Here is a 25,872-nt window from a genome sequence, read left to right on the forward strand (position 1 = left end):
AATTATGAGTAATTTCTAAATGATTTTCGGGATTAGGTAAGGAGCTATCAAATGCAAATTGCTACAAACGTGGGAACGTACGGTTTACTCTACCTAGAAAATTACAACTGCCTATTCCGTAAATTATAACTACTTTATAATTGCCTATGCTTAAACGCTTAAAACATAAATTTGCTTCCTTGAAACATCCCCTTTGCCTATATACAGCAGTCCACCGAAAATAGGATCACATTTAAATTTTCAGTCGAACAGAAAATAAAACGGTGGTGCGGCCGTCTATCACAGGATTAGGTAAATGGTTCGGGAGCTTCGCACACACATACATACACTCAGGCTGATTTAGGAATTGGACATGTAACTAGGGCGCCGTTAAAAACTGGGTGCATGGGGCTAAGTGCAGTTGCACTTAGTTCTGGAAAGCTTTACGATGGAGGTTTCAGATTGTGACCTTATTTTAAGTGGAAATTATATTTTTGCCACGGAAAATAGTCAATTTGGTTAATGCATTATTATCGTTATATGTGTTATAACACCCATGACAGTCGTAGCCAAGATGACAATCTTTTATCGACAAATGTCCATCGAGAAGCAAAAATATATCGAGATTATTTTAATAGATAAATAAATATTATAGGACATTATTACACAAATTGACTAAGTCCCACAGCAAGCTCAATAAATGCTTGTGTGGTAGTTACATAGACAACGATATATATAATATAAATAAATAAATATAGTAAGACATTATTACACAAATTCACTAAGTCCCACAGTAAGCTCTATAAGGCTTGTGTTGAGGGTACTTAAACAACGATATATATAATATATAAATATTTATAAATACTCGTACTTAAATACATAGAAAACACCCATGACTCAGGAACAAATATCCATGCTCATCACACGAATAAATGCTCTTACCAGGATTTGAACCCGGGACCCTCAGCTTTATAGGCAGGGTCACTACCCACTAGGCCAGACCGGTCGTCAAAACATACATTCATATATATTTGTAATATATTTATGTACATTATTTTAAGTTTGGCATGATTATAAAGTTACTAATGGCGTAAACGCGTTACTGGCCTGAATTAGCTATGAATCGTTTGTCTTTATTTGTCATTTTGACTTATGTATTTGTAAGAAAGGGATAACATATAATTTAACTAAATCAGGCCCGTAAAGTTTTATGAATAAGGGGGTAACACTTTATTATTATTATTATTTTAAACTTTATTGCACATAAAAAAGAGTACAACAGGCGGACTTAATGCCAATAGGCATTCTCTACCAGTCAACCATAAGGCAAAACAGAGAAACTTCAAGGTGGGTGCAGTGAGAACACTTTACAATACCTGTAACCGCATTTTTATATAAAACAGAAAGATCAGCTTAAACCCCTTTGTTGGCTCCTGCCTAAATAACTTGTAAATAAAAAAAAACTATCATAGCTCGTTCTTTGAAATGGGTGTAGGTATTAAAGGGGGTTTTCAGAATAAAATGGACTCATTTTGCCGTAATTAACCATACAAAATTTATAAGTTAGTTTTGTAATACATGTATGTACGATTAAAAGTGGGACCCTTTTTTTTAGGGTTCCATATTTATTGTTTAAATCCATAGTGCTCGTGATTCTGAGTAGAAACAACCCAAAATTTGTTTTTTTTCTGAAACTGCCCTAAAGACAATGCCAATGTAGACAATGTTGGTTGACACGATTTACTTCATATTTTCTCTTTTAGGTACCTTAGTACCTGGGCGACCGAGCTTTGCTCGGTTATAACTATAAAAATTAAAAAATAAACTTGAACATATAAAAAAAAACATAAGTTAGTCACCGGGCGAGATTCGAACCCGTAACACTCGTTTAGCAGTCCGCGTTATAACCCGCTGGACCAGACGGACAGTGGCCGGTAACACGAAATTAGCGACCATATTCTACGTCGAAAGAAAAACGCATGAAAACTCGAAAACACACGTTTTCCCAAACATAAGACTAATCTACATAGATTTTATACCCCCAAAAACCCCAATATACCAAATTTCAGCGAAATCGTTAGAGCCGTTTCCGAGATCACAGAAATATTAATCACAAAAATAAGGTATAACATTTAAAAAGGTTTTTTTATTTATTTTACTCTGTATATTTTCAAAATGTTCCTAATATATTTTTTGATATTTTATATTTATAAACTGAGTGTGCTTTCGGTTCAAATGAAGGAAGTTAAATTAAATAACTCAAACACGTATGTAAACCTCAAAAATTTAATACTACCTTAAATAAGTGGCCGAACATAAATAAATATTAAAACATTTTGAATAATTCCGTCAAATACGTCTCACAGAGATTCTTGCTCTTGAACTCCTCAATCAATTTCGGTTCAAAAAGCTTGTTGATGATATTGGCGACTCTACTGTCATGCGGTGCCAATGCGTGGTCTGACGCTAGATGGAATATCTTAACCGGCTGCTTAGTATATTTCGACAAATTGTAATCATCAGGTAGCTTTTGGCAATTCGGGTGAGGTATGGCCTTCATGAGAATTAATTCTGATTCCAGTTTGAAGCTCGGTTCATAAGTTCTAGCTGTTTGAATTCTGTTATAAGCAGACTCGAGGACTGAGCGTGTGTATTGGTTAGAGTAGTGGACTAGGCCTCTAAGTTTCTTCAAGCATAGATCGATCTTTTCCGACCAGGACTCTGCTTTGGCCAAATCTTTTACGAGATCTTCGTCTTCTCTGCCCGCCATGAGCCGGTACATGTGTTGTACGATGGTGTCCTGTAGTTTGGTGTCCGATAGGTTGCCGAGATAAGCGTTAAGTTGTGATCTTAATGCGTCCGGGCTGCTGTCTAAGCAGTATACGACACCTACGTAACCTGGAAAAATTGATGATGTTAGTATACAGAGGTTGTATGGCTTAACACATGTTTTCAACCAGCTAGAATTTAGTCGTCGACGTTGAGTGACGTCGTCGTAGATTATAATGAACTAAAGTTATCTTTAGTTTCGCCATCCAGACGTTGTTATATAAAACCGCATCGTTCACGGAGCAAAACATGACAGAAACGCAACACTACAGATACGTCACATGCGTATCCGCTGCGTCTTGACGAACTTGTTCTGATATAGTCAGCCCTTTGACCCTTTGACACACTCACTGCTAGCGACTCGCTCAGGGGTTTCTGTGTTAGTAAGCGCCATTCGCTATAAAGCGAAAAAAAGGCGTAATAGGCCAAAAACGTAGGCAGTGAATGCGTTGAAGTAGCTGATTTATCTCTTTTTTTTAGAGACTGTTAATATTTATATACGCAAAAAATGCACCTAGTTTTCTAATAAGTTATGACAACAAATTAAATTGAAATTCTTACCTTCTTTTTCAATTAACGCCGCTAATTCTAAAGCTACGTTTACGCCGAACGAATAACCGAACAGGTAGAACTTCGACTTGAGCTCGAATCGGTTTTTCATAAACTGGGAAAATTAAAATATCAATTAAGAACAAAGAAACTTAAATATTTCCAATTTGTTAATCAAAGCAGAATCGCTGCGGGCATTTGAACTACAGTCAACATGAAAGGAAAATATTTGCTTGGAAAACTTTTTGGTTTGAAGAAATTTAGCTGATTCCGGCTTTTTCGGTGGAAATCTTTAGAGCGTAAATATCTGAATATTTTTAAGCTCTCTCACTTAACTGTTTTTATCATAAAAATATTTTTGCACAGCAATTTTACTTGAATTTAAAACATCGTGTGATAGACCTATAAGTAGATAGATAGGAAATATTGCCATATTTTTTAAATAATACTTGCTGTAAGTTATTGGCTTTAAGTAAACGACGCAGTAGTTCTGTCTAATGCTTTTTAGGGTTCCGTAGCCAAATGGCATAAAATGGAACCCTTATAGTTTCGCCATGTCCGTCTGTCTGTCTGTCTGTCTGTCTGTCTGTCTGTCTGTCTGTTTGTCCGAGGCTTTGCTCCGTGGTCGTTAGTGCTAGAAAGCTGAAATTTGGCATGGATATATAAATCAATAAAGCCGACAAAGTCGTACAATAAAATCTAAAAATTTAATTTTTTTTAGGGTGCCTCCCCTACACGTAAAGTGGGGGTGAAATTTTTTTTTCGCTTCAACCCTAGAGTGTAGGGTATCGTTGGAAAGGTCTTTCAAAACTAATAGGGGTTTTCAATAAACATTTTTTGATAAAGTGAATATATTCGGAGATAATCGCGCCGAAAGAAAAAAAAAATGTGTCCCCCCCCCCCTCTAACTTTTGAACCATAGGTCCAAAAAATATGAAAAAAATCGTGGAAGTAGAGCTTAAGAAAGACATTAAATGAAAACTATAGCGGACATGATCAGTTTAGCTGTTTTTGAGTTATCGCAAAAAGTTTTCCCTTCATAGTAAAAAGACTTACTTTAATTAGGTACTGATTATGCAAATTTGTTTAACTTCGGGTGAAAGGTACCGTTTCATCCCTTGGTTAACAATTAACTATACTTTAAGCTCCAGTTTAGCTTATTGTGACGGAAGAGTAACTACGGAACCCTACACTGAGCGTGGCCCGACATGCTCTTGGCCGGTTATTGTTATTATGGATCTTACACACCTTCGTTTCAGACAACATGACAACAATTAAGCGTGCGGCACCCAGGAAACCAGATATCACAGATTTGAACTCCGGCACGCACCAATGAGATTTTGGGAACTTCATTTGATGTTTAAGTGCTAGTTGGTTTCTGGTGAAGGAAAACATAGTGAGAAAACCAGACAAATTCCAATAAGTCTATGATTCCCCTCTGGGGTGGGAAGTCGTTTGCTCTTTTCTATCTGGCCTCTCCACATACCTACCTTCATAATATTTAGTGCCATCTGTTGCACATTGTCGTTGGTTAGATCAGGGCCCAGTTGCAGCACCTGAACCTGCATCTTCAGTCTTTGGCATATTGGCAGTAGCATCTCGTGGTGACCTTCGAAGCCTGGTATCATCATCAGATATGTAGCTTTTGGATCCAACTCTTCCTCCTTCTAAAATTTTAAATTTGGTTATGATTTTATAACTATAATAATTAACATCAAAGAAGTCAATCCTTAAAAACATTGTTAAAATTCAAACTTTCTCGTGGCAATACCAATGTCTGATTAAATTGATCTAGTTATATGTTATTTTTTTCTTATTATTATTTAATTGAGCACTTGTACCGGTCTTTTTCTAACTGCATTAATTGGAGAGAGATGGGTAGCCTATCTCATCCGCAAGATAATGTCGCGATGCATTCTTGCTGAGCCTACTGGACATATCAAAATGTTTACAATATTTTTTTTTGGATTTTTTAAAAAAAAAAAAAAAAAAACATTTATTCTGGTAAAAAAACCCTGATTTTACAATTTTGTTTTTTTTTTCTGTCAAACTGTAAGACAGTTTGTTGGTTTGATGATACTGAATTTATATCTTTTAGTAGATTCTCCTTCGTTTATTTTTAATTTTTTTACTATTATTTAGGTACTATCCCTACTTCAACTTACCTCTGCCGCGTTAGCTACTTTAGTGGGCATATTGACCATAGGCTCAGTTGCCATACATTCATCCCCATCAATGAACGTGTAGAAAGCGCCCAAACCACTGTCGAAGTTCGTTCTATACATGTTCAGGTTGTTGCCTAATGTTTTGATACTGAAATAGTAATTTTTTTAATATTAGGTGCAGTCTTTGATAGTCCTTGATCACGTTTAGTTTAGGGTTTTTAATATGCAAGAGAGAAAAATCTACAGTGTATTAAAATCAATATCAATGAAAACACTGTATGTTTTTTATACACACTGATATTGCTCTTCACTACACGTCAATGTGAGAATATTAAAATACTTACTGACAATAATTTTAACAAAATAGTCGAATATTATTCAAAACAAAGGCTTACTCATATTCCTAACAAAATTCCCATCCAGAAGTAAGCAAGAGACTTAGTTTTTGTAGGTAGGAAAAAAATTAGAAACTTGTAAAGTCGATGTTTCCTCTGCTCTCGCCCGCTTTTGTATCTTATTTTTCAGTTGTATGTATGTATGTATGTAATCATTGTGTTAAGAAAATTGTTTAAGGTAGAAACACAACTTTCAATAAACAAAGTAATCTCTATGACATTTTCTACAATCCTTCATGTGTAAATGAAATTGCTTTTATTATGCAAGAGTGTCATTTACCTGGAAATAGTCATTTTCCTCAGATTGTCAACAGCGATAAATAAGTCGTACGATTCGTTTATAACTAAACGAATTTCTTCCAAGTTGTTATTGGATAAACTAAGATTATTTAAGGTCAGTTTCTCATCGATATCTTCGATTCGGCGGACTCCTGTAAATATACGAAAGATATTAGAATTAGTAATAAATCATATATACCTACTTGATATATCTATACTTATTATTAAAAAATAGCTGTATCGTTTCAGAAAGAAACATTAAAAAAAGAATGTTCAATTTGTTATACCTTAAGACTTTGAAACAATATTATGCTTATTAAAATACCTCTTATAATATACATTTTACAAACATGTATGCGATAAGACGTTAAACAAAAAAAAATCGTTTTGATACCTACTTATTGAACATCGCTCTCTGTGTACATACAAAGTGAAATTTTCAAAACTTGAAGGCACGAAGACGAGAAAGAATTGATTTTTCTCTGTTTTCCTCGTTTAATAAGTTGCAATTGCAATACACCTCAGAATAATTTAAACTTGTGTGTACTTACCTAAAACCTTTTCTATTTTCTGCAAAAAGTCACCATGTACGCGCTTCTTTAAATTGAACGTCACAACATTGCTGTATTTCAGTTTCAAACTCGTTTCTAGCGCTTTGAACACTGCCGACACGGGTAGCGGCTTTGTCTTAGAGTTCTCTGTGTTTTGGTCAAACTAAAAAAAGAAACGTAACTTTCTGTACTGTCTACAATTTCGTTACGTCTATTGTTTCAGAGTCAGTAGCATGAAAGTTGAATCAAGTCTTTTTACACAAAGGACATTCGAATGAATTTATATAAACATATAGATAAATTATTTGTAAAAATGTGTTAAAATTGTATTATTATTATAAAACTGAAAGAAAAATCAATAATACACTATTTTTATTTTACTGGCCATAAAGCGGTAGCTGAACAAACTTTAAAGATTGATAAAATGAAATAATTATTAAATAATTGTCCTCACCACTTTTATTGAGTCAACATGCAGTGCCAGTGCCGGTAATCCGATCTCATTCCTCGATTGACAGATCTTGTCCACTACCGATGAAGTAAATTCGTCAGTCACACTTTCTGATGAACGAATTAGCATTGCAAAATATCTGAAATGTAAAATAAATAGGTATTTAAAATCACTATCATCATGGAATACATTATATACTCTAAAATGTACTAATAAGACTATTGTGCAAAATCAGTTTATAAACAAAACTAAGACATTTTAATAATGTCGTTACTTAAAATTATTAATAAATACATCTGACCTTAATTTGTTACAAAGATTCCTCGACACCAAATCAAGATTATTAACAACCAGACTCCTATTGTTGAACTTGTCAACAAAGCCCCGCTGCTCTAAAGTTTTCTCGATCGCATCCGGATCTTGAACGATGAAGAGACCTTCTATTGGACCTAATTTGGCTGCCTCCTTTAGTAAATTTGCGCAGCCTTTCTCCGTTTGAAGATTCTCAGAACATAGTGTAACTGATACACCGGCGTTTTGCCATTTCCTGTAAATTAATTCTCGTATAATAAACAAAAGGGACAAATAGTACAAGAAATTATTGTGAAAATAAAGTAGATATATTTCATGATGCTTAATCCATCCATTTTAATACATATTAGGTTATTTTTATTTATTTATTTATATGAGCCTAGAGTGTCCCACTGCTGGGCAAAGGCCTCTCTCCTCCTTTTCCACGTATCCCGGTCTTGACCTGTCTCCCACCAGTTCCTGTCGAAGGCGTCAAGGTCATCGCGCCAACGCCGTCGAGGTTTACCGCTACCCCGGGTTTGATTTTGTGGGGACAAATTTCTGGTTAATTTAGCCCATAAGTCATCTGGCATACGCGCAAACGTGTCCCGCCCAGTCCCACTCGCACATATTAGGTAACCCAATTTTATAATTAAGAAATATATATTGTTGTACTTAAATCGTGTTTATTTAAATTATAATTAATTTATTGATAAGGTAAAAATACACTTTAATTTGCTAGGAACGATTTATAAAATTGGCCGTTTTTTGCTCTCTTCGATTGGGTACTATTTTTTACGCTTTAATTATTAAATTTCATCTTTTTTATTATGTACTCACGTTAGCTTTGTGTGGACGTATCCTCCAACAACGCTTGTTTTGAAATGTATGGCAAGTTTGGACGCGCCTCTCTTTACGATGTAATCGGCCAACTCAATGCCCACACCATCGTCATCGCACACTACTACGTACGTATGTGTGGATGAAAACCATATTCTGTGAAAAAATGTAATCGTTATCATTCCAGAAAGTATAATTGAATCAATTCTAACTTTGAAGCAGGGCATATTAATAGACATGTACCCTTTTTCTTTAAGGAATTAACAAATAGGAAACAATAGAAAGGTGTATTGAATCACAATACATAATTGTGACCAAATACAACTTTTCTATTCATTCATTCATTCATTTTTAACCAGCAGTAACCATGGTCACTAAAACATGTTCCTTTAAAAGATTTCCCTAACCAACTAGTTGTAAGTACTCTGCCCTAATCTTATCTAACAATTTTCTGTTATCTTGACTAGATCATTAGCGTGATTTGTGCTATCTATAATTATGTCGAACGCTGCTTCAAGTATGGAATCGCGTGCGATATGATTGTTTAACTAGTCTATGTGGCAGTATGATAATAACAGTACCTATTTTTTTTAATCGTCTAATACGTCATGTACACTTGTCGGGTGTCTACATACCAACTATCTTAAATATTGACCAATTCTTACTTAGGTGTCACGCTGAATCCGTTACTAAGAGTGATAGGGTCAGTCATTCTGATCAGCACACGGCCCCTGTGCCGACTAGTAGCCACGAGTCTGAAGGCTCTTGAGATCGCTGTCGGTGGATACACCACACGGGACAGCGGGCGGACGGCGCCCGTTTCGATTCCTTGCCAGATCATGGCTTGCAGTTGCTGGAATAAAAAAACATAGGTAGTTAGTTAATGTGCTATAATATTTATTTATTTATAATAATAGGTATACGTTTTGATTTAGATTACTAAAGCCTTATTTTCATTAATTCATATACAACGTGTTACACCAGCTACTGAAATTGGGATGGGTACACGGTTGTATAGGTCATACTGACCAACTTGAGATCAACCCCGAAATCGCGACAAAAAAATTACTATCCCATCTCATAGTAAGTTGCTCAGTATGACCTACACAATGTGTGTGTACCCAGCTCACTTTTAGTGGCTGGTGTAACCCGTTGTATAAGTATATATTTATTTAGGATAATTTAGCTCAGGAATAGTACAGATTATGCCACAGCGACACATAATAATTAGACTTTCCCCGGTACACTAAATAGACGAATCAATTTATGTTACCTTGCTTAGTTCCGAATACTCCGGCTTGAAAATGGTCGAAAGGCGAACAGCTCTGTAGTTCTTTTCATCGACGACAAAGGACATGCCAAAGTTTTCGTTGGCTTCCATGTCTTCATCGCTGACGTCTAGAAACTCGCCAAAACCTTCAAGGCCTTGCATCACCACCTGAATATTCAGTAAATAGCTCTCTTATATTAAATCGTTAGAAATTTTATTGTAAGCAATATTAAAGTTATTAAACTTTTGTTAAAATGGTACACAGAAGATACTAAGACTAATATGTTGGGCGGTATTAATGATATTGTGAATTCAGTGTGCTAAAATGAGCTTTAAAAATCCACTTTTAATAAATGTATTTTTTCTTGTAATTTTAATACACAGAACCACATCTTTTAATCCTTGATCCAGAAAGAACATATTTCTTCAATTTTTTTCGTGTCACGATAACTACATTTACTGTTTATGGCTGTAAAACAAAAGATAATTTAAAAAAAATATGGACTTGTTTACTGATGGGGTTAAAGGCGCTTGAAATTTTTGAGTATAAATAACAAATATAGTAGAGATAAATGCTCAAATAGTGTAAAGGAGGATGGGCAGAATTATATGGACACTAGACCTAGAACTAATAAGAATAAGCGATATACCATTACAAAGGTTTTTTTATATACTCCCTTTTTATGGAGAGTATTGTCATATATCTGTGTAAAAAAATGATGGCAAGATAAAATAGACATTTCGTCAGTAAAATTATTTTTATTATCAATGCGTTTTAGTTCTGTATAACGGTTTTTAACGTTTATATGAATACGCATAGAAAACAACAAAATATCTACATACCAATTAAAACATGACTACTATTTTTTAAACACAAGGTTCTTCAATTATGAGCTGTGCTGATTAACTGAACATGAGAAAACGCATATAAGGCTATGATCATACTAGACGTGTCGTAACATTACGAGTAAATCATCGACGGTAACAAAACCTTCATAATCTGCGACACGGGAACTTAGTGTCAAAAAAACCTTTCAACTCACATTAATTTTATGCGGCGAATTTTTATGTCACGTAACGATTTGGGGCTACCTGCCCTAGTAAAAGTTTTACAATTTAGAATAACCTATCCGGTGACATGTCACTTGCCCTTATCGGTCATAAGGGCCAATTAGCTCACCCTCCTTTAAAATATTATACAAACCGACAATCACAATATAAATTCCTAAGAATTCACCACGCATAGTTTTAAGTGAAATTTTATATTGTGAGATAAATATATCATATCATATCATATCATATCATATCATATCATATCATATCATATCATATCATATCATATCATATCATATCATATCATATCATATCATATCATATCATATCATATCATATCATATCATATCATATCATATCATATCATAAAGTACGTACCTCTCGCTGCATTCCGCTAAAACCATTAACAACGATATCACACCGCTTGTGCCCGTCCACCATCGTTCTTTTTAACGAATCAGCGTCACGGCTATTACCGATCTGATGCTCTGTTGAAAATAAGTTTTTGCCATTTTATATCCAAAATGAATTTGCTGACTGTTCAGCAACTACATTCAAACAAGTCTAATAATTTATAAATTCTATGTCCATTTCATTGAGACATGTATAAAATGCCGAGAAATGGATTTGATTATATCAGATACACTCGGAAAGAAAAAAAAACAAAAACGTATAAAAGTTATCATATGTGATAAGTAGTAATAGTCTCTGTTAATTTATTTAAAATTGAAATATGGTGAATGTTGGTTTTTCATATAAAAATAACAATAATAAAAATAAACAATTTTAGCCCTTCTCCAGAGCGTTTCAAATGCATATTTGCTCAGAGGATCTACCGCGAACACCGAAGTTCGCAAATTTCGGACATCTTTATCTTTTCCTCCAAAAGTGTACCTAATTAGAGTAACAGATATAGTTGCTTAAAATTTACAAAAATCGATTTATGCGGTTATAGTCTTGGAGGGGCGCGCGTTACCCTTTACCGCATAAGCCATTTTTATGGCGGATATGATATTCAACTTTATTGACAGCTATTAAACTTCAAATTTCAACAAATATTTTTTATTACATAAAGATGATGCATGCAGAGGTTATTTCCCTTTTGTCTTGTCTTGTCTCAAATCAAGAAAGCTAAGATGAATTAAGTTCTATAGATGGACTCTCAACCACGGTTTCTAACTTACCTTTGAGTTGTGGGAACATCCTCAATAAGAAGCGTTTCTTGTGGATATCACTGACCGCAGTGTACACTTGGCAGCCATTCGCCAGACATATAGAGATGACAGCTTGGCCCAAAGCCCCTGCTCCACTGGTTACAAATACACGCTGACCGCGTAATAATTCTGATCTCATACCCTTGAACAAAATCGTAAAATTAAATATATATATAAATATTTGGGGACAATCTTACACAGATCGACCTAGCCCCAAATTAAGCATATCTTGTACTAATGACACTAGGCTGTGAAGTGAGCATTAAAGAGTATTGTATTGTATTGTATTATCATCAAGACTCAGATGCAGAAAGTGAAAGTGAAGTGAAAGTGTAAGTGATTCTAAAATAGTATTTTGTGACACAGGTACATTAAACGAAACAAAGTCAAGATTTGTAAAGACAGGCCCTAGAATTTTAAGATGTAATTATGTACGATTGCACACAATATATTTTCTAATACAGCAGCAAACACCTAAAACTATAAATAAAATCAAAGTAAATGATGGTTTGTAGAATATTCCTAACAACACTGCTGTTAGGATCCTTAGGAAGGGGCGCCGCGCTTCTCATGAAGTTGATATCGATCTCAATGGCAGTCATTTAATCGAAAAATAAGAGTGCTAGATTAGAAAAAAAATTGAACATATAATAATGTTGTACGTGTAACGTGTAACTTACCAAACAGTAGTATGCTAAGGCATATGGTAGAGGTATGGTGGCCGCATCTTCCAAAGACCAATGTTCGGGGACGGGCCATAGCAAATTCTTGTCTGCTTGGACAGTGGACGCCAGTGCACCGCCTTGTACAAGCCCCATTACTTTATTGCCACTGTTGAAGTTAATTAGCAAGAATTTAGTTTTAACGTGGGATAATATGTGTGAATTAAAATAATAATAATTAAAAGTTTTAAACTGCTAGTCAATTGTCCAGAATTCCATATCCTTCAATATGAACGAAGGTGAATCAAGCTGTATTTTGATCGACCAAACTTTTGGTTGATGAATTTATTTGAGTGAGATGTAATTGCTGATGATAGCAACTAAATTTCATACTACTTATAATTTTTATATTCTTAAGCCTCATACGAAAAGAAAATACAAAACCAAACTTACTTATTATCAAGACCACTAAAATCCATTCCTAGTTGTACGTCTTTTTTACTCAGTAATTGTTGAGCGTCCCTGTATGACGCAGAGGTGAAGCACACCTGCAACATAAAAAAAATAACTGTAGGTTATCAAAATACGAGTAAATCCATATTTTTTAATCATTGCGGTAATGAAAGCATTACAATATAAGCAATGAATATTACTGGATATTCTTCATGATGATGGTTGTGGTGTGGCAAAAGGCGAGTTTTAGCCTATCAGCAACCAAAACCACTACATACGCAATAAATAATAAGTTATTCTACTTTTTTTCATCTTGAGCCTATTGTTTCGATTTTTGCATCCCAGTAGAACGAGTGTCGACATTATAGTCGCCACCAAAAAAGCATTTTTTTTATATATGATAGATCGTATCGGAGTGTCATGGTATTTTTTCTATACATCACAATCACAAGGCAGAAGATTCACATACTCGTACGTTTAAAAAAATACCCATTCCGAGAGAGGTATGACTTTGCTAGTGCCGGTCTAGTGGTGACTCCGTTCGATACCCGTAGACGGTTAAACATTTTAGTTATACGTTTACAAATGAAATAATATATCGTGGTATTAAGCTCGTGAGATCTTCATTTAGTGTGCTAAAAACTAATTTTGGCAATACTTCGTGAAATGAATATGTACCTAGCCTAACTACGTTAAATGTTGTAATGAAAGACCAAATTAAATTTGTCCCTTTCATAGAAACACAATTACTTATCACAAACGATAATCAACGGCTTGTTAGACTTGAAAGACGTTTAGGAATAACGCAATAAATCAGAAATAAATCTGTACCTGAACCAAACATTTGTTGTTTGGCTTCAAAGGGGCTTCAATCCACGTGAGTGAGTCGAGCATGCCTGGTGAAGTAACTGCCAGCTGCACATTGCGAGTCAGAGTTGACTTCGGACTTGATATGGTGTAATAACCTCCCCATTTACCCTGTAGAAGAAGAAAAAAACTAAAAAAAAAATATAATTCTTGATTGTAATTATATTGTACATATTAGTTTTGATGAAGAAGGTTTATTATAAAGACACGCACTTGCTTTCTAGACAATTATTTTTACATGTGCTTAAATTTTCATTAAATTTTCTACTGTTCATTTTTTGTTAATGTTTGTATAAACCATACTATTTTATGCAGCCTTAAACCCTCTTAACATCTATTATTTTGTAATTACTTAGATTATTCTTTATTAAAGTACCTACATCTTCGTAAAAAATTAAATCGTCAACTATTTTTACCTGTTTCAAAATGTTGAAGGTCAAGTTCTTCTGGATCTGCTCCTTAAACATTGAGTGATCTGGAGTGAAGGAGGGTGCATGGTAATCGTCCACAACGATCACACTGAGCTTGTTAGGATACTGTTTTCTCAACTTCTTTACTAAACCTGAATTTAAATATAAGGATGCGTTAATTTAACAATATCTCTTTGTTTATCATTATTATAACTTTTAACCCACTGCTAGAGATCCGGCTATTTAACGAGCCACGAATAAATGAATAGTTTGTTTTCATAAAGCATGTGAAGAAGAAGCGCTGGTGGCCTAGCGGTAAGAGCGTGCGACTTGCATTCCGGTGGTCGCGGGTTCAAATCAAACCTCGGCTTGTACCTATGAGTTTTTCGGAACTTATGTACGAAATAAAATTTTGATTACCAGTCGCTTTTCGGGAAGGAAAACATCGTGAGGAAACCGGACTAATCCCAACAAGGACTAGTTTTACCCTCTGGGTTGTAAGGTCAGAATACATGGCAGTCGCTTTTGTAAAAACTAGTGCCTACGCTAAATTTTTGGATTAGTTATCAAGCGGACCCCAGGCTCCCATGAGCCGTGGCAATATGCCGGGACAACGCGAGGAAGAAGAAGAAGAAGTGCAAGCGAGCTGACAATTTGACAAAGATTGTTTTGCCTTAACTACTATATGTTCATGTTCACTTATATTTTGAAGAGATATTATGATATAAGAAAAAATAATTACCTATAATGCCACAGAACGGTTGCCTTTCAGAAACTAATGTTACATGTCTTGGCTTCTGCAGTTCGCTCAGTACTCGAGGGACCCAATTGAACTTGCTGTCGTGAGCAATCGGCAGGTAAATCACATTATCCTTCCTTATATCTGCCTTTTTCAACAAAATAAATATCTCTTTCTGAACTGACATGGCAGTTATCACATTGAATAGTTTGTATTTGGGATGTATTTTTGTCGTGTCTTGCTCAAGAGCTAAGACGAAGGTATCTTTTGATAGGATATTGTAGAGATTTCGCATTTTCTGGAAAACAATATGTCAAGTCATTAAAACTGCTGAAATTAAGTTAAAAAGATTTGACTTTTTAAATTATTCTTCAAATTCAAAGGTACATTTTACATATGGTCAACTGAAACCAACTTAATTTAACAGTCTTGCGTCTTTATATTAAGACAAACATTTAAAATAACAATACCTTCTCGTCTCCAAGCAAATTGTATACAACAAACAAATCAGATTTCCCAATACTTAGTTCTCTGCCAATCAAATTATCAAGTTCAATATTCTCAGCCTGAACTAAGTGTACTTCAAATACAGCATCAGGGATTTGATCAGCAACTTGTTTGATGTTATTGGTCATGGTTGTGCTAAGAGAGGATCCTACGAATTCTGTGATAGTCACTTTGTTATCCACGTTGTCGACCACTACTTGTAGATTTATTCGTAATGCTGTACTAATCTGCAACATGAAAGTACCTATTGTTAAAATACTTAAGTATTCATTAATTCTTTAAAAAATGTTTTACCTTTCAAATACTTGACCATTGATTAGTATTATTTTTCCTTGAGACAAAATATTTTTTGTACTTACATCAACATCACCCGTTAGGAAATGCGGTATAAAGGATCTCATCTCTAGGTATTCCGGCTCTTGTTCCACTACTGATTTCTCGTTAAAAATGATATTATCTAGCTCGACTCCACCGCATCTATAAAAAATTCGTTTAATTTATATATGTTACACGGAATATAACAAACTTTAATGTCCTTGCTATTTGTCAATTGTTTAAACTTACATGGTAACATTAAGTACTTTAGAGAATTGAGCGGCGTAGCATGTTTCACCGTTTATATCAATAGACGGAAGAGATCCATGCTCATCTGCGTTGATAGTCAGTCTTTTAATAATTTTAGGTGTCAAAATGCCAGCTCCATCTCTCGCAATTATATTAAGCTGGATCAAAGCATCTAAGAACATCACCCATTCTTGATTCCATTTTATGGTTGCTTTCTTGCCGTCAGCAGTTACTGAATGTAAAGACTGAAAATCGCCTCTGAAAAAGCAGTAAAATATATTCAAATTAACATTATTAAACAAAATATTTAGATGCAATTTTTATTATTATTATAATGTACCTGTAAGTAAATCCGCCTAAATCAAAGGTTTTATAGATTTCTTCAGAGTTAAGCAAAATATCATCCTTGGTATTTTCTTCATTATTATCGTAACGTTGTTCACGGTATAAGGATTTGCTTTCGATGATGGTACCCGTTACAAGTTTGGTATTATTGTAACAGACCTGAAATAAAACAATAAAAATATGTTAGTGGATTTTGTCCACACTTAAATGTTTAAAAACAATTTTAAAATAATATTAAGTAGTACAATGAGAAATAAAGAGACAATAATTTATATCCTAGTAATAAGTCACCAAAGCCTGTTGGTTAAAGAACCGAGGGCATCCTCAGTTCTTAAACCTGTACTCGTAACGACTCCAAAACATAATAATTACAATGACGAAAATCGTGACGAGGGAGCTAAAGGCACTGGGTATACAAGTATTATAATTATTTGAATTACGCAGAGTAAACTTAACATTATAGGAACTGATCAGAAACAAATTGTGAAAAATGGTTTAGGATAGAAGTGATATATTGTGGAGAGGTTATAAGTGTTCATGGCAACCTTACCTCAAAACCGTAACTGCCCTTTTGGATAGAAATCCGAAACTGCACTGGCTGTTCAGCCACCAGTTGCGCTTCTTGGTAAAACTGTACGTTCTTGAATGTAACCGGGAACTGTCTGTAGTCAGTATTTTTGTGCATCGCGAACGTCTCCCAAACAAGGACCAAGATACCGGCCTCAGGATAGACATAGTTATCTAAAAGTGTATATGATTTTAGTCAAAATTTCGGGTAGTATTAACATTTTGTAAAGAATAATAGGCACAGACTATTTAAAAAATCGATATCTTCGGAATCCAGTCATTTTGAGTGTTTCTAGATTATTATTTATGCTAACTCATCCTTAATCAATTACTGTATCCTAATCAACTTTGCCAAATTAAATAAAAATTACTTACCATTCCGAACGTGTCCCTCCAAAAACTTATAATCGTCATCGTGTATTGAGATGAAAAAATCACGAATAGAAGTAACAACTAGGCCTTTAGTTTGATTATATTTTGCTTGAGGCCTAAATAAAAAGGGTTTGCGTTAATGTTATTATATTTTTAAAAAATCAAGTGGATTAAATATATATATATATATATATATATATATATATATATATATTATGTTGAATTGCAAAATCAAAAACAAAATCATTAATCTGACTTCCCGAAGAGAATGTTACACACAAAAATGAATAAGGGAAATTCCAGGAGACTGTAACGTCAATTGCCAATTCTTTCGTGTGTTCTTACATTAATTAAGCAAATTTAAGTATTTGTATGTAGGGCGTAGGTAAATATCTGGATAGTTAAATTTGTTTAATTAATGTAAGAACACACGAAAGAATTGGTAACTGACGTTACAGTCTCGTGAAATTACCCATAATTAATATTTATATACCAGAGAAAACGGTAAAATTATCTTAAAAAAATTGATTGTTAAGGATACTCACCAATCTTCATTATGAACCCATTCAACAAGATGTGAGAGTAACGGGGTTTCTGTCGAGACAGGGAATTCGATCTTTGGGTATAATGCGTCGATTTTCGGGTTCAATCCAGATTCGTACATCCTTAAATACAAGTAACATTATTGTGGGACCTGTATATACTTATAATTTAATCTTTTAACTAATTAGATGATTATAATTCTTCAAGTAAAATTTTCTTTTGTAACAATACAACAAACATTATTGGTTGTTATGATACCAGTATCTATTTTAGTATTATTATTTATATATTTATTTATTTCCAAGGGTAATTACTTAAAAACATAAAACTGATCAGGTCTCTTTTTAATTTTTTGTTGATCCCTTAAGTATTTTTGCCATTAAATGATAATTATTAATATTGTCAAGAATGCTATAGTAAACTTGCAGTTACATACTTGCCAATCGATTCCAGTAAGAATTTAACGGGTTCCTTATGCCCGCGCCTGGTCAGCGGTATGTGCACGCACTCTTTGTGAGACCTCTTCAGAATAGCTTGGAGCAGGCCGTGAGGCGCTATCTCTATCATCACTGCCTTGTCGGGGATTAACGTGGACGTCTCTTCAAACAGCACAGGGTTCTAAAGAAAAAGAGAAGTCACTTTTTGTGCTAATTATGGAATATATATAATTTTCTATCAATTACATAAACGAAAAATTATCATCGATTTCCCAGGAAACAAAATTGAGCGAGATACATTTTAAGAAAAAAAAAATCTGAGTGCATGAGGGACAGACATATTGAGATATTAGTTGCTTGAGTAAGATAGTAATTAATACAAATTTACATCCTGAGATATTTAACGGCGTTTTTGGCATTGAATGGGATTTTTGGGATAAGGTAACATGGTTGAATGTATTTCTAACTTTCTTTGTTCGTAAAAAAAATGATTCAAATTAGTTATACATTTGTTTGTTGTTAATGCAACTCGGAAAGGGTTAATATGGAGCAATAATAAAATTGGAGCTTATATATATAAGTTTTTTACCAGTAAGTTGTTGGTATGGTACTCGGCAGACGACAACTTTGCCATGGGCTGGTCCCACTTATCTTGCGGTACTGAAGTAGATACCCACTTTGCGCTGCGAGGCTTAGGATCTTGGATAACTTCGCTCAAGTATTTCAGAAGTCCAGGACCTAAAAATAATTTCGTTTTTAGAATGTTTATTTAGAATATAATATTTTATCATAATAATAATTTATCCCAATGATAATTTATCACAATGACATAGTTTTATTTGCTTTCTTCGTAAAAGGATGGCCAAACCAGTCAAAAACAAATAGCCAGATTAAGTTTTAACGTTAATGTAAACAAATTTGATTTAAGTACACAAAAAAACCTTTGATTATGCGATATTTAATTGTTTTTGAACAAAGTCATTCTGAAAAAGACATGTAAACATATAGTTGTATTTTGGTAATATACTAAATAGTTGTGTAAATCGTTATTGTTCAAATTTAAATAAAAATAAGATCAGAAATGACATTACCTGCTCCGGCGATATACTTGGAATGGTAAGCGATGTTCGAGCAAGGCACTTCTTTGGCGAAGATGCCCTTTTCTGTAAGACTGGCAACAAACTCCTTCATCTTATCAGCGGGACCTGAGATGGTAGCGGACTCGGCGCTGTTGTGACAAGCGACTTCTATTTCAGGTGGGCATAGTGGGAGCACCTATTTAAAAAAAAATATTTAAAAAAATATTAGGGTAGAAGATTAGCAGCAATTGCCCTGTACCATGGGTCGGAATATTTTTGGTTGAGATAAGACTTATGAAATATTACAAATCAGGAAAAATATTTCAATTAAAATCTGAGTGCGTCGAGTAAGCTACACGTTCCCATCAGAGCTGTATCTGTACTACCTTTGACATGGAATATTAAAAAAATATATATATTATATGGAAGGCGAAAGAAGTTTTAGACTTTCATTTTCATTTCATTTTCGTTAGTTTTTTCATTGTCTTGTCTGTAAAATTTTGTCTATCGCTAATACTAGCACTTACATCGTTATAGCCCAAGCCAACAGCGGCCATGGATCCCTTTATAAACGGAGTCTGCACTGAAACCAGACCTCGGCTATATGCGGCAAGGATCATCTCTTCAGCCGTGAAGCAACCATCGGCATACGCGCATCCTAACTCGCCTACACTGTGCCCTGAAATTATAACCAAATAATGATTGCCTATTTCAAGATAAGGTTTTCTGAAGACAACACGTGACAGGGCAGATATTACAAAATATGCTGATAAATTTGTTAATCTATAGTAAAAACTTGTTTAAGTAGATTTGGCTTACTGGAAGCAAACATCTATGTTATCTATTAAGAACGTAGAACATGCATCAAAACAAGGACAAAATGTTGAAATAATAAGAGAAATCTTTAGGTTATCTGTCCGAGAATTATGCCTAAATAAGCATCCGATCTTAAACAACAACATGACAGATTTATCTAATACGGAAACAGGGATTAAAGACAAGTAACTTAGACAGGTGGTAAAAAGACATTTAAAAACATATGAACGGAAAAGGGTAAACCTGAAATTCCTAAGAGATGATGATTCAAGTACTTATAAAATTGGTTTTACTTAACTGCAACTATTCATTCCTACTCACCAATGATGTTATCTGGTACGATTCCCATCTCAGCCAGGATATCCGTAAGACCAATTTGGACAGCAGCGATTCCGACGAAGGAATGAAGGATGTTGTCGTAAATAGTCTTGTCTGGATCACAAATAATCCTTAAGATGTCAATCCCTTTCGGCTCAAGGACCCTGCGGCACCTGCAAATTTATTTTGGTTAAAATATATGTATATAATTATGAATAAAAAAATCCTCTGGCTTTTACTCCCTGCAATTTTGTACAGGGTGAATTGGCCAATGTTGGCGATGACTTTCACACGATGAAGTCGATGAATGTTCAGTAGGTAGGAATAGTATATCTATACATATAATAAAGCTGAAGGGGGTCGAAAGTCTGTACATGGAAGATATTCGAAAAAAAGTAGGCTGGGGATACTAAGAATCGTTAACAGAACACGTTCCAACAGTTTTTAGAATTTTTGTCTGTTTGTCTGTTTTTCTGTTTGTCTGTTTATTTGACCTCGCATCACGAGAAAACGGCTGAACGGATTTTGATGCAAACTTTACTAATCTGTCGAGAAAATGCCCGGCCAAGTTATAGGCTATAAAAATTCAACCCCTAGAATGGGGGGTAGCCACTACACTCGATTGAGTTAAGTTTGCACCTGAATCTTATAGCGCTACTTAGGAAGGAGGTGCAAACTTTTGTGCTACGAGTATCGAGTACCCTGCTAAACTAACATATATGGTGCTGAAATTAAGCGACCGAGGAAGGATTTTGCCAAAATAACTCTAAAGTTAGAAGAGGGGGGTACGGATATAAATTCAATTTCAATTGTGTTGATGTAATAATACAACGAAATTAAACGACAGTAAATTAATTGCCATACATTGCAGAGTGCCATCTTTTGGGAAACTGAGTAAAAAAGTAATCAAGTAAACTAATAATTTTTAAGAAAAAAAAACCGACTTCAATGAGGTAGACCGGTGAAAGAACGATTATTGTTGATTTTTGATTTCATACAATTAAATTAAAAAAACAGCGTCCTACGCCTGATTATGTAGAAAAGGAGGTAACATGTTTTTTTTTTGTCACTGCACCCACCTAGACACATTTCAGATTTGCCCTATGGTTGACTGGTAAGATACCCGCAATAGGGTATTTGACTGTAGTCGATGTCGAGTTTAAGATAAATTATTTCACACCATGCATGAAATAAAGCACCAGATAATTATTAAAAAAACTAAATAGGATAGAAATATAAAAATGTGTCTTGAAAACCTAACTACTTGACAAACATGCACAGAGAACAAATTGCCAAACGTGAACTATGCATCGTTGAAGAATTCCATTCTGTTCATCATGAACAGTTCCACTTCATCAAATGTCACTTCTACAAATGTAAATACTTGATTTGTTGATAAAAATACAAAAATCACTATATGTATGCCTTTCACATTTGAAGAGTTCCCTCGATTCCTCATGGACCCCATCGTCAGAACTCGAACCTGACAAAAATTTGTCTTGAAAATCTAATTTACTTAACAAACACAGCGAAGAGGACAAATCGCCAAACGTGTACTGTGTATCGTTGAAGAGTTCCATTCTGATCATCATCAGCAGTTCCACTTCATCAAATGTCACTTTTTTAAATGTAAATGCTAGATTTGTTAAAGAAAATACAAAAATCATTATATTCTCCTCCTTTTGAAATCTTGAAGTCGGTTAAAAATGAGTTTACTTACATAGTTAAGTAGTGGCAAAATCAACACACATATCAACACGCGTATAACTGCATAATTATTTAAAAAAATATTTTCTCCGTCATGAATTATACCTAATCGTCATTTTATCGTATCCATATTCATACGTATCGCCTCTTTTAGCACTTAATAATGGCTACGAAGGTGGGTACTATGAAAAAAAAAATCTCTGATGTTTGCGGTGTAAATGTCAAACGATTTGGGACTCGCATTTCATACGCGTTAAAATGCCATAAGAACTAAAAACTGAAAATGCCTTCCCGAAAAAAAGCGAACCTTTCACGAAAGTCTCACAACGCATTGACGTTACGAAACTATAGCGACGATCGTGATCTTAGGCGTAGCCACAACTAATACCACAGACGTTATGCAGGATCGTTCCATCCATTGAAAACTTCATTCGTAGCGTGTACGGAGACCTGAGCCATTCTTGGGTTTGTGAGAGATCCATCCTCACGCCCATAGAGGAACGGTCCATGCTCACGCAGAAAAATGAGCAGGCGGAAATCGAAGGTGAACATGCAGTATATAATTCCATTACACCTAAATTAAATTCGACAGTGTTCGGAAGTATGATGGGTATATTTCTTACCTTTTCATGCTTAGACTGATTGGTCTGGAGCACCGATTTGGATGATATTTTCCATGGACATGATTTGGATAGGTACAGTCAAGGACGTAAAAAAAATACAAAAGTGGAACTGTATTGTCCGATATACATCTACTACTCTATGTCGTTTAAATCACGTCAAAAATTTGAATAAGGACGAATTTGAAAAAAATAACAATTGATTTTGGAGTGTAGTTTTATTAAGTGGTACCTAATTGTAAAATATTTTATCTAGACTACAGTCCTCTAGCGTATCCATCTGTCAACTTTACTTCAAGTTCCACCTCCAGGGGAGAGGCAGAGAAATTAGCGGTGAATGAGCCGGTTACTGACACAGACCGAATACCACGCGGGCGGAGCCGCGGGCACAGCTAGTTTAAAAATAAATATATATGTGCGAAAAGTTTTATCTCACCTTTATGTCAACATCTTTATCGAGGATATTATTATTCAAGTAAGCTTCAATGGGGTGTTTTTTTTTTCAAAAGTTTCAATAGCCACTTTTCGTCACACCTGCTTTTACAAACTATTAGCTAACCAGACACCACACAATGTGAAAAAGATATCTAAATATGATTATATCGGTAACCGTAGCAATTAGGATTAAAGAACCGTTTGTTCCATTAGTAATGCAAGGAACTTACTTTTCTATAGCTGCTGCGAATGTGGGGAACCTCATAAGTTCAGCACCCATCCCAGCCCATTGGGACCCCATACCGCTGTACACGAACCATAAGGGTCCATGTGTTCCACCGTAGTAGTTGACACTCTCCGAGAGGCAGACGGTTTCTTTGTTTTCATTGGTATCTAAGACATTTACAGAAAGTTTAAGTTTTAACACTTGCTGCTGACATCGGTATAATTTTTTTGGGTTTTTGCGTAGCTACTTCTAATACGCATTAAAGACCAATACTTAACTGTATTAAGCTGTCAACACAGAGAAAATTAAACATAAAACTTCTGTTAAGCATCCGACATTACATGCGCAGGGTGTGTAAGGATCGGTATAAAAATAAAATATATAATTTCTTCTAATATAACAACATATGATATAATTTCAAAGGATAAAATCTCTCATTGCATATAATATAGTTTAGGTATTGTGCAAGACTGCACAACCTTTTATATAATTTTACCTTTTTTTACTTATTTTTGTCTATGGTTTTTTATACTGTTTTTGTCTATTTTTACTATTTGTCAGATTACATTTTGTTTCTCAAAGAAAACTAGTGCCTTTTACTTAAGTCCATTAAAGGTATAATATTAATGTCTATTATTATGTTACATTATTATCCTTTGGTATAAGACTTATTTTTTATAACGATCATGTGGTATAATGCTGTGGTATAATTGGTAATTTCCTTGATCTTTCTTTTCATTACTTACACAATCAAATTGTTGCGATAAATATTTACCTACACCTTGTACCTAAGATGGACTACTTACCTACCTAATTCATATTTGTACTTATGAACTGCTGTAAAAAGTAATGAAATAAACGTATTTGTATTTGTAAAGAAAGCGCATCAACAGAGGGAAGAGTTATGGAGAAACTCCTCCATTTTTAGAAGTCGGTTAAAAGAATAGCTTAAAGCGTGATCGTAATATGCGAGTTTTTGCATTGCCACTTTGGTATTGTCAGGACTCTTTGCTAATTCGCAATGATTCTGGTATCTTACCGAGAATGGTGTATCCTCTGCTTAAATGCCCGGGGATTTCGAATTCATGGATGCTGTGCAGCAATGCAATCTGTTCAGGATCGATGGGCTGTTTCTTTAAATATTGCTGGATCTTCTGTACACCAGTTTCTTGTCTTCCAGAAATTGTTACTAATCGAGGGAGGCTGGTTTGATAACGGGTAATATCCTAAAAACAACGAGCAAATTAATTTCAGCTCAGTAAGCTGATAAATGTTACATTGTTGGGCACCGTCTGAGATTAACCAGATAATATTATAGTGAACTGCAACGCGCATGTAACACCTCTTGGGATGAAGGCATACATAGGCTACGATGACTGCTTACTATCAGGCGGGCCGTATGTTTGTTTGCTACCGTAGTGGTATAAAACAACCATAATGTGATTTGCAGTGTTTAGTTTTAAAATATATTGTTATAATATGTATGTTAGTTTGAAGGTATTTATTTATGGGCCACTAGTTGCCTGAAGTAAAGATTTTCATTTTCAATTATCCATTCATAAAAAAAACACCTAATTTCAATCATGGACATAATAGCTATCAAAATGTATCCTCAAATTCAAGAATTGCTCTAGGTAGTCTCAAATATATTTTCAATCATTATTTTTTTCAATATTGTTATTAATTGTGTTAATAAATTGGTTGAAGTGAGTAATTTAATTACTTGCAGCAATTTCATTGAATATATTTTGTAAATCATGGAAATTTTTAACAACATTTGATTTAAAAAAAATATGTCTTACAGTTAATATCGAGATATTACCTTTCGTTTATAATGTCCTTTAAGCAGAACATGGATATTAGTGCCAGTGTACGAGAAACAGTTCAACGCAGCAAAGCTCCTGTTAAATCTAGCATTGTCTTGAAGGACCTGGATTCTTCCATCTTTGACTTCTGGGATGTTGTCTTGGGGGCTGTAGTAGTGCAGGTTTGCGGAAATTTGGCCTTTATGGTATGCTAAGCAAACCTAATAGAGAGAAAGAAAAATTATTAACATTTTTACTTATGTTTTGAGGTACCTATTTAACCATTCTTTTCGGAGACCAAGATTATTCTTGAATCACTGAGCCAAAATACGAGTAGTTAGTAATTAGTTAGTTTGTTAACCATTATAAGTACTTAAGTAATAACCATTACAAAAACAGATTTTGTTATAAATGTTTCTCGAATTTCTCCTACAGTGTAGATTTTGGTTATGTCGGTCACAGAAAACCTAATAATCGACCAAACAATGCAAACGTTGGTTTTATTTTAATTTCACACAAATGTACGGATTGAGC

At 34.5% G+C, this 25,872-nt stretch overlaps 1 protein-coding gene across 1 annotated transcript in view; it reads right to left on the reverse strand.

The window, feature by feature from the left end:
- Positions 1-2,251: 2,251 nt before the first annotated feature.
- Positions 2,252-25,872, reverse strand: part of LOC133525599 (fatty acid synthase-like) — a 53,223-nt gene continuing 29,602 nt past the window's right edge. The window contains exons 8-40 of the mRNA XM_061861909.1: positions 25,356-25,559; positions 24,573-24,759; positions 23,538-23,700; positions 20,549-20,718; positions 19,939-20,090; positions 19,424-19,607; positions 18,922-19,070; positions 18,332-18,513; positions 17,898-18,017; positions 17,356-17,468; positions 16,964-17,154; positions 16,409-16,572; positions 16,069-16,326; positions 15,864-15,981; positions 15,468-15,731; positions 15,001-15,295; positions 14,265-14,410; positions 13,813-13,959; positions 12,982-13,076; positions 12,547-12,697; positions 11,837-12,008; positions 11,031-11,140; positions 9,603-9,767; positions 8,995-9,182; positions 8,330-8,485; positions 7,500-7,745; positions 7,202-7,337; positions 6,748-6,910; positions 6,198-6,348; positions 5,523-5,670; positions 4,848-5,024; positions 3,370-3,472; positions 2,252-2,877 (exon numbers count right to left, since the gene is read on the reverse strand). Of these exons, the coding sequence (XP_061717893.1) occupies positions 2,306-2,877; positions 3,370-3,472; positions 4,848-5,024; positions 5,523-5,670; positions 6,198-6,348; positions 6,748-6,910; positions 7,202-7,337; positions 7,500-7,745; positions 8,330-8,485; positions 8,995-9,182; positions 9,603-9,767; positions 11,031-11,140; positions 11,837-12,008; positions 12,547-12,697; positions 12,982-13,076; positions 13,813-13,959; positions 14,265-14,410; positions 15,001-15,295; positions 15,468-15,731; positions 15,864-15,981; positions 16,069-16,326; positions 16,409-16,572; positions 16,964-17,154; positions 17,356-17,468; positions 17,898-18,017; positions 18,332-18,513; positions 18,922-19,070; positions 19,424-19,607; positions 19,939-20,090; positions 20,549-20,718; positions 23,538-23,700; positions 24,573-24,759; positions 25,356-25,559 (5,940 nt within the window). The 3' untranslated portion in view covers positions 2,252-2,305. The remainder of the gene's footprint in view (positions 2,878-3,369; positions 3,473-4,847; positions 5,025-5,522; positions 5,671-6,197; positions 6,349-6,747; positions 6,911-7,201; positions 7,338-7,499; positions 7,746-8,329; positions 8,486-8,994; positions 9,183-9,602; positions 9,768-11,030; positions 11,141-11,836; positions 12,009-12,546; positions 12,698-12,981; positions 13,077-13,812; positions 13,960-14,264; positions 14,411-15,000; positions 15,296-15,467; positions 15,732-15,863; positions 15,982-16,068; positions 16,327-16,408; positions 16,573-16,963; positions 17,155-17,355; positions 17,469-17,897; positions 18,018-18,331; positions 18,514-18,921; positions 19,071-19,423; positions 19,608-19,938; positions 20,091-20,548; positions 20,719-23,537; positions 23,701-24,572; positions 24,760-25,355; positions 25,560-25,872) is intronic.

This window comes from Cydia pomonella, chromosome 15, assembly GCF_033807575.1.
Source record: "Cydia pomonella isolate Wapato2018A chromosome 15, ilCydPomo1, whole genome shotgun sequence".
Classification (NCBI taxonomy): Eukaryota; Metazoa; Arthropoda; class Insecta; order Lepidoptera; family Tortricidae; genus Cydia; species Cydia pomonella.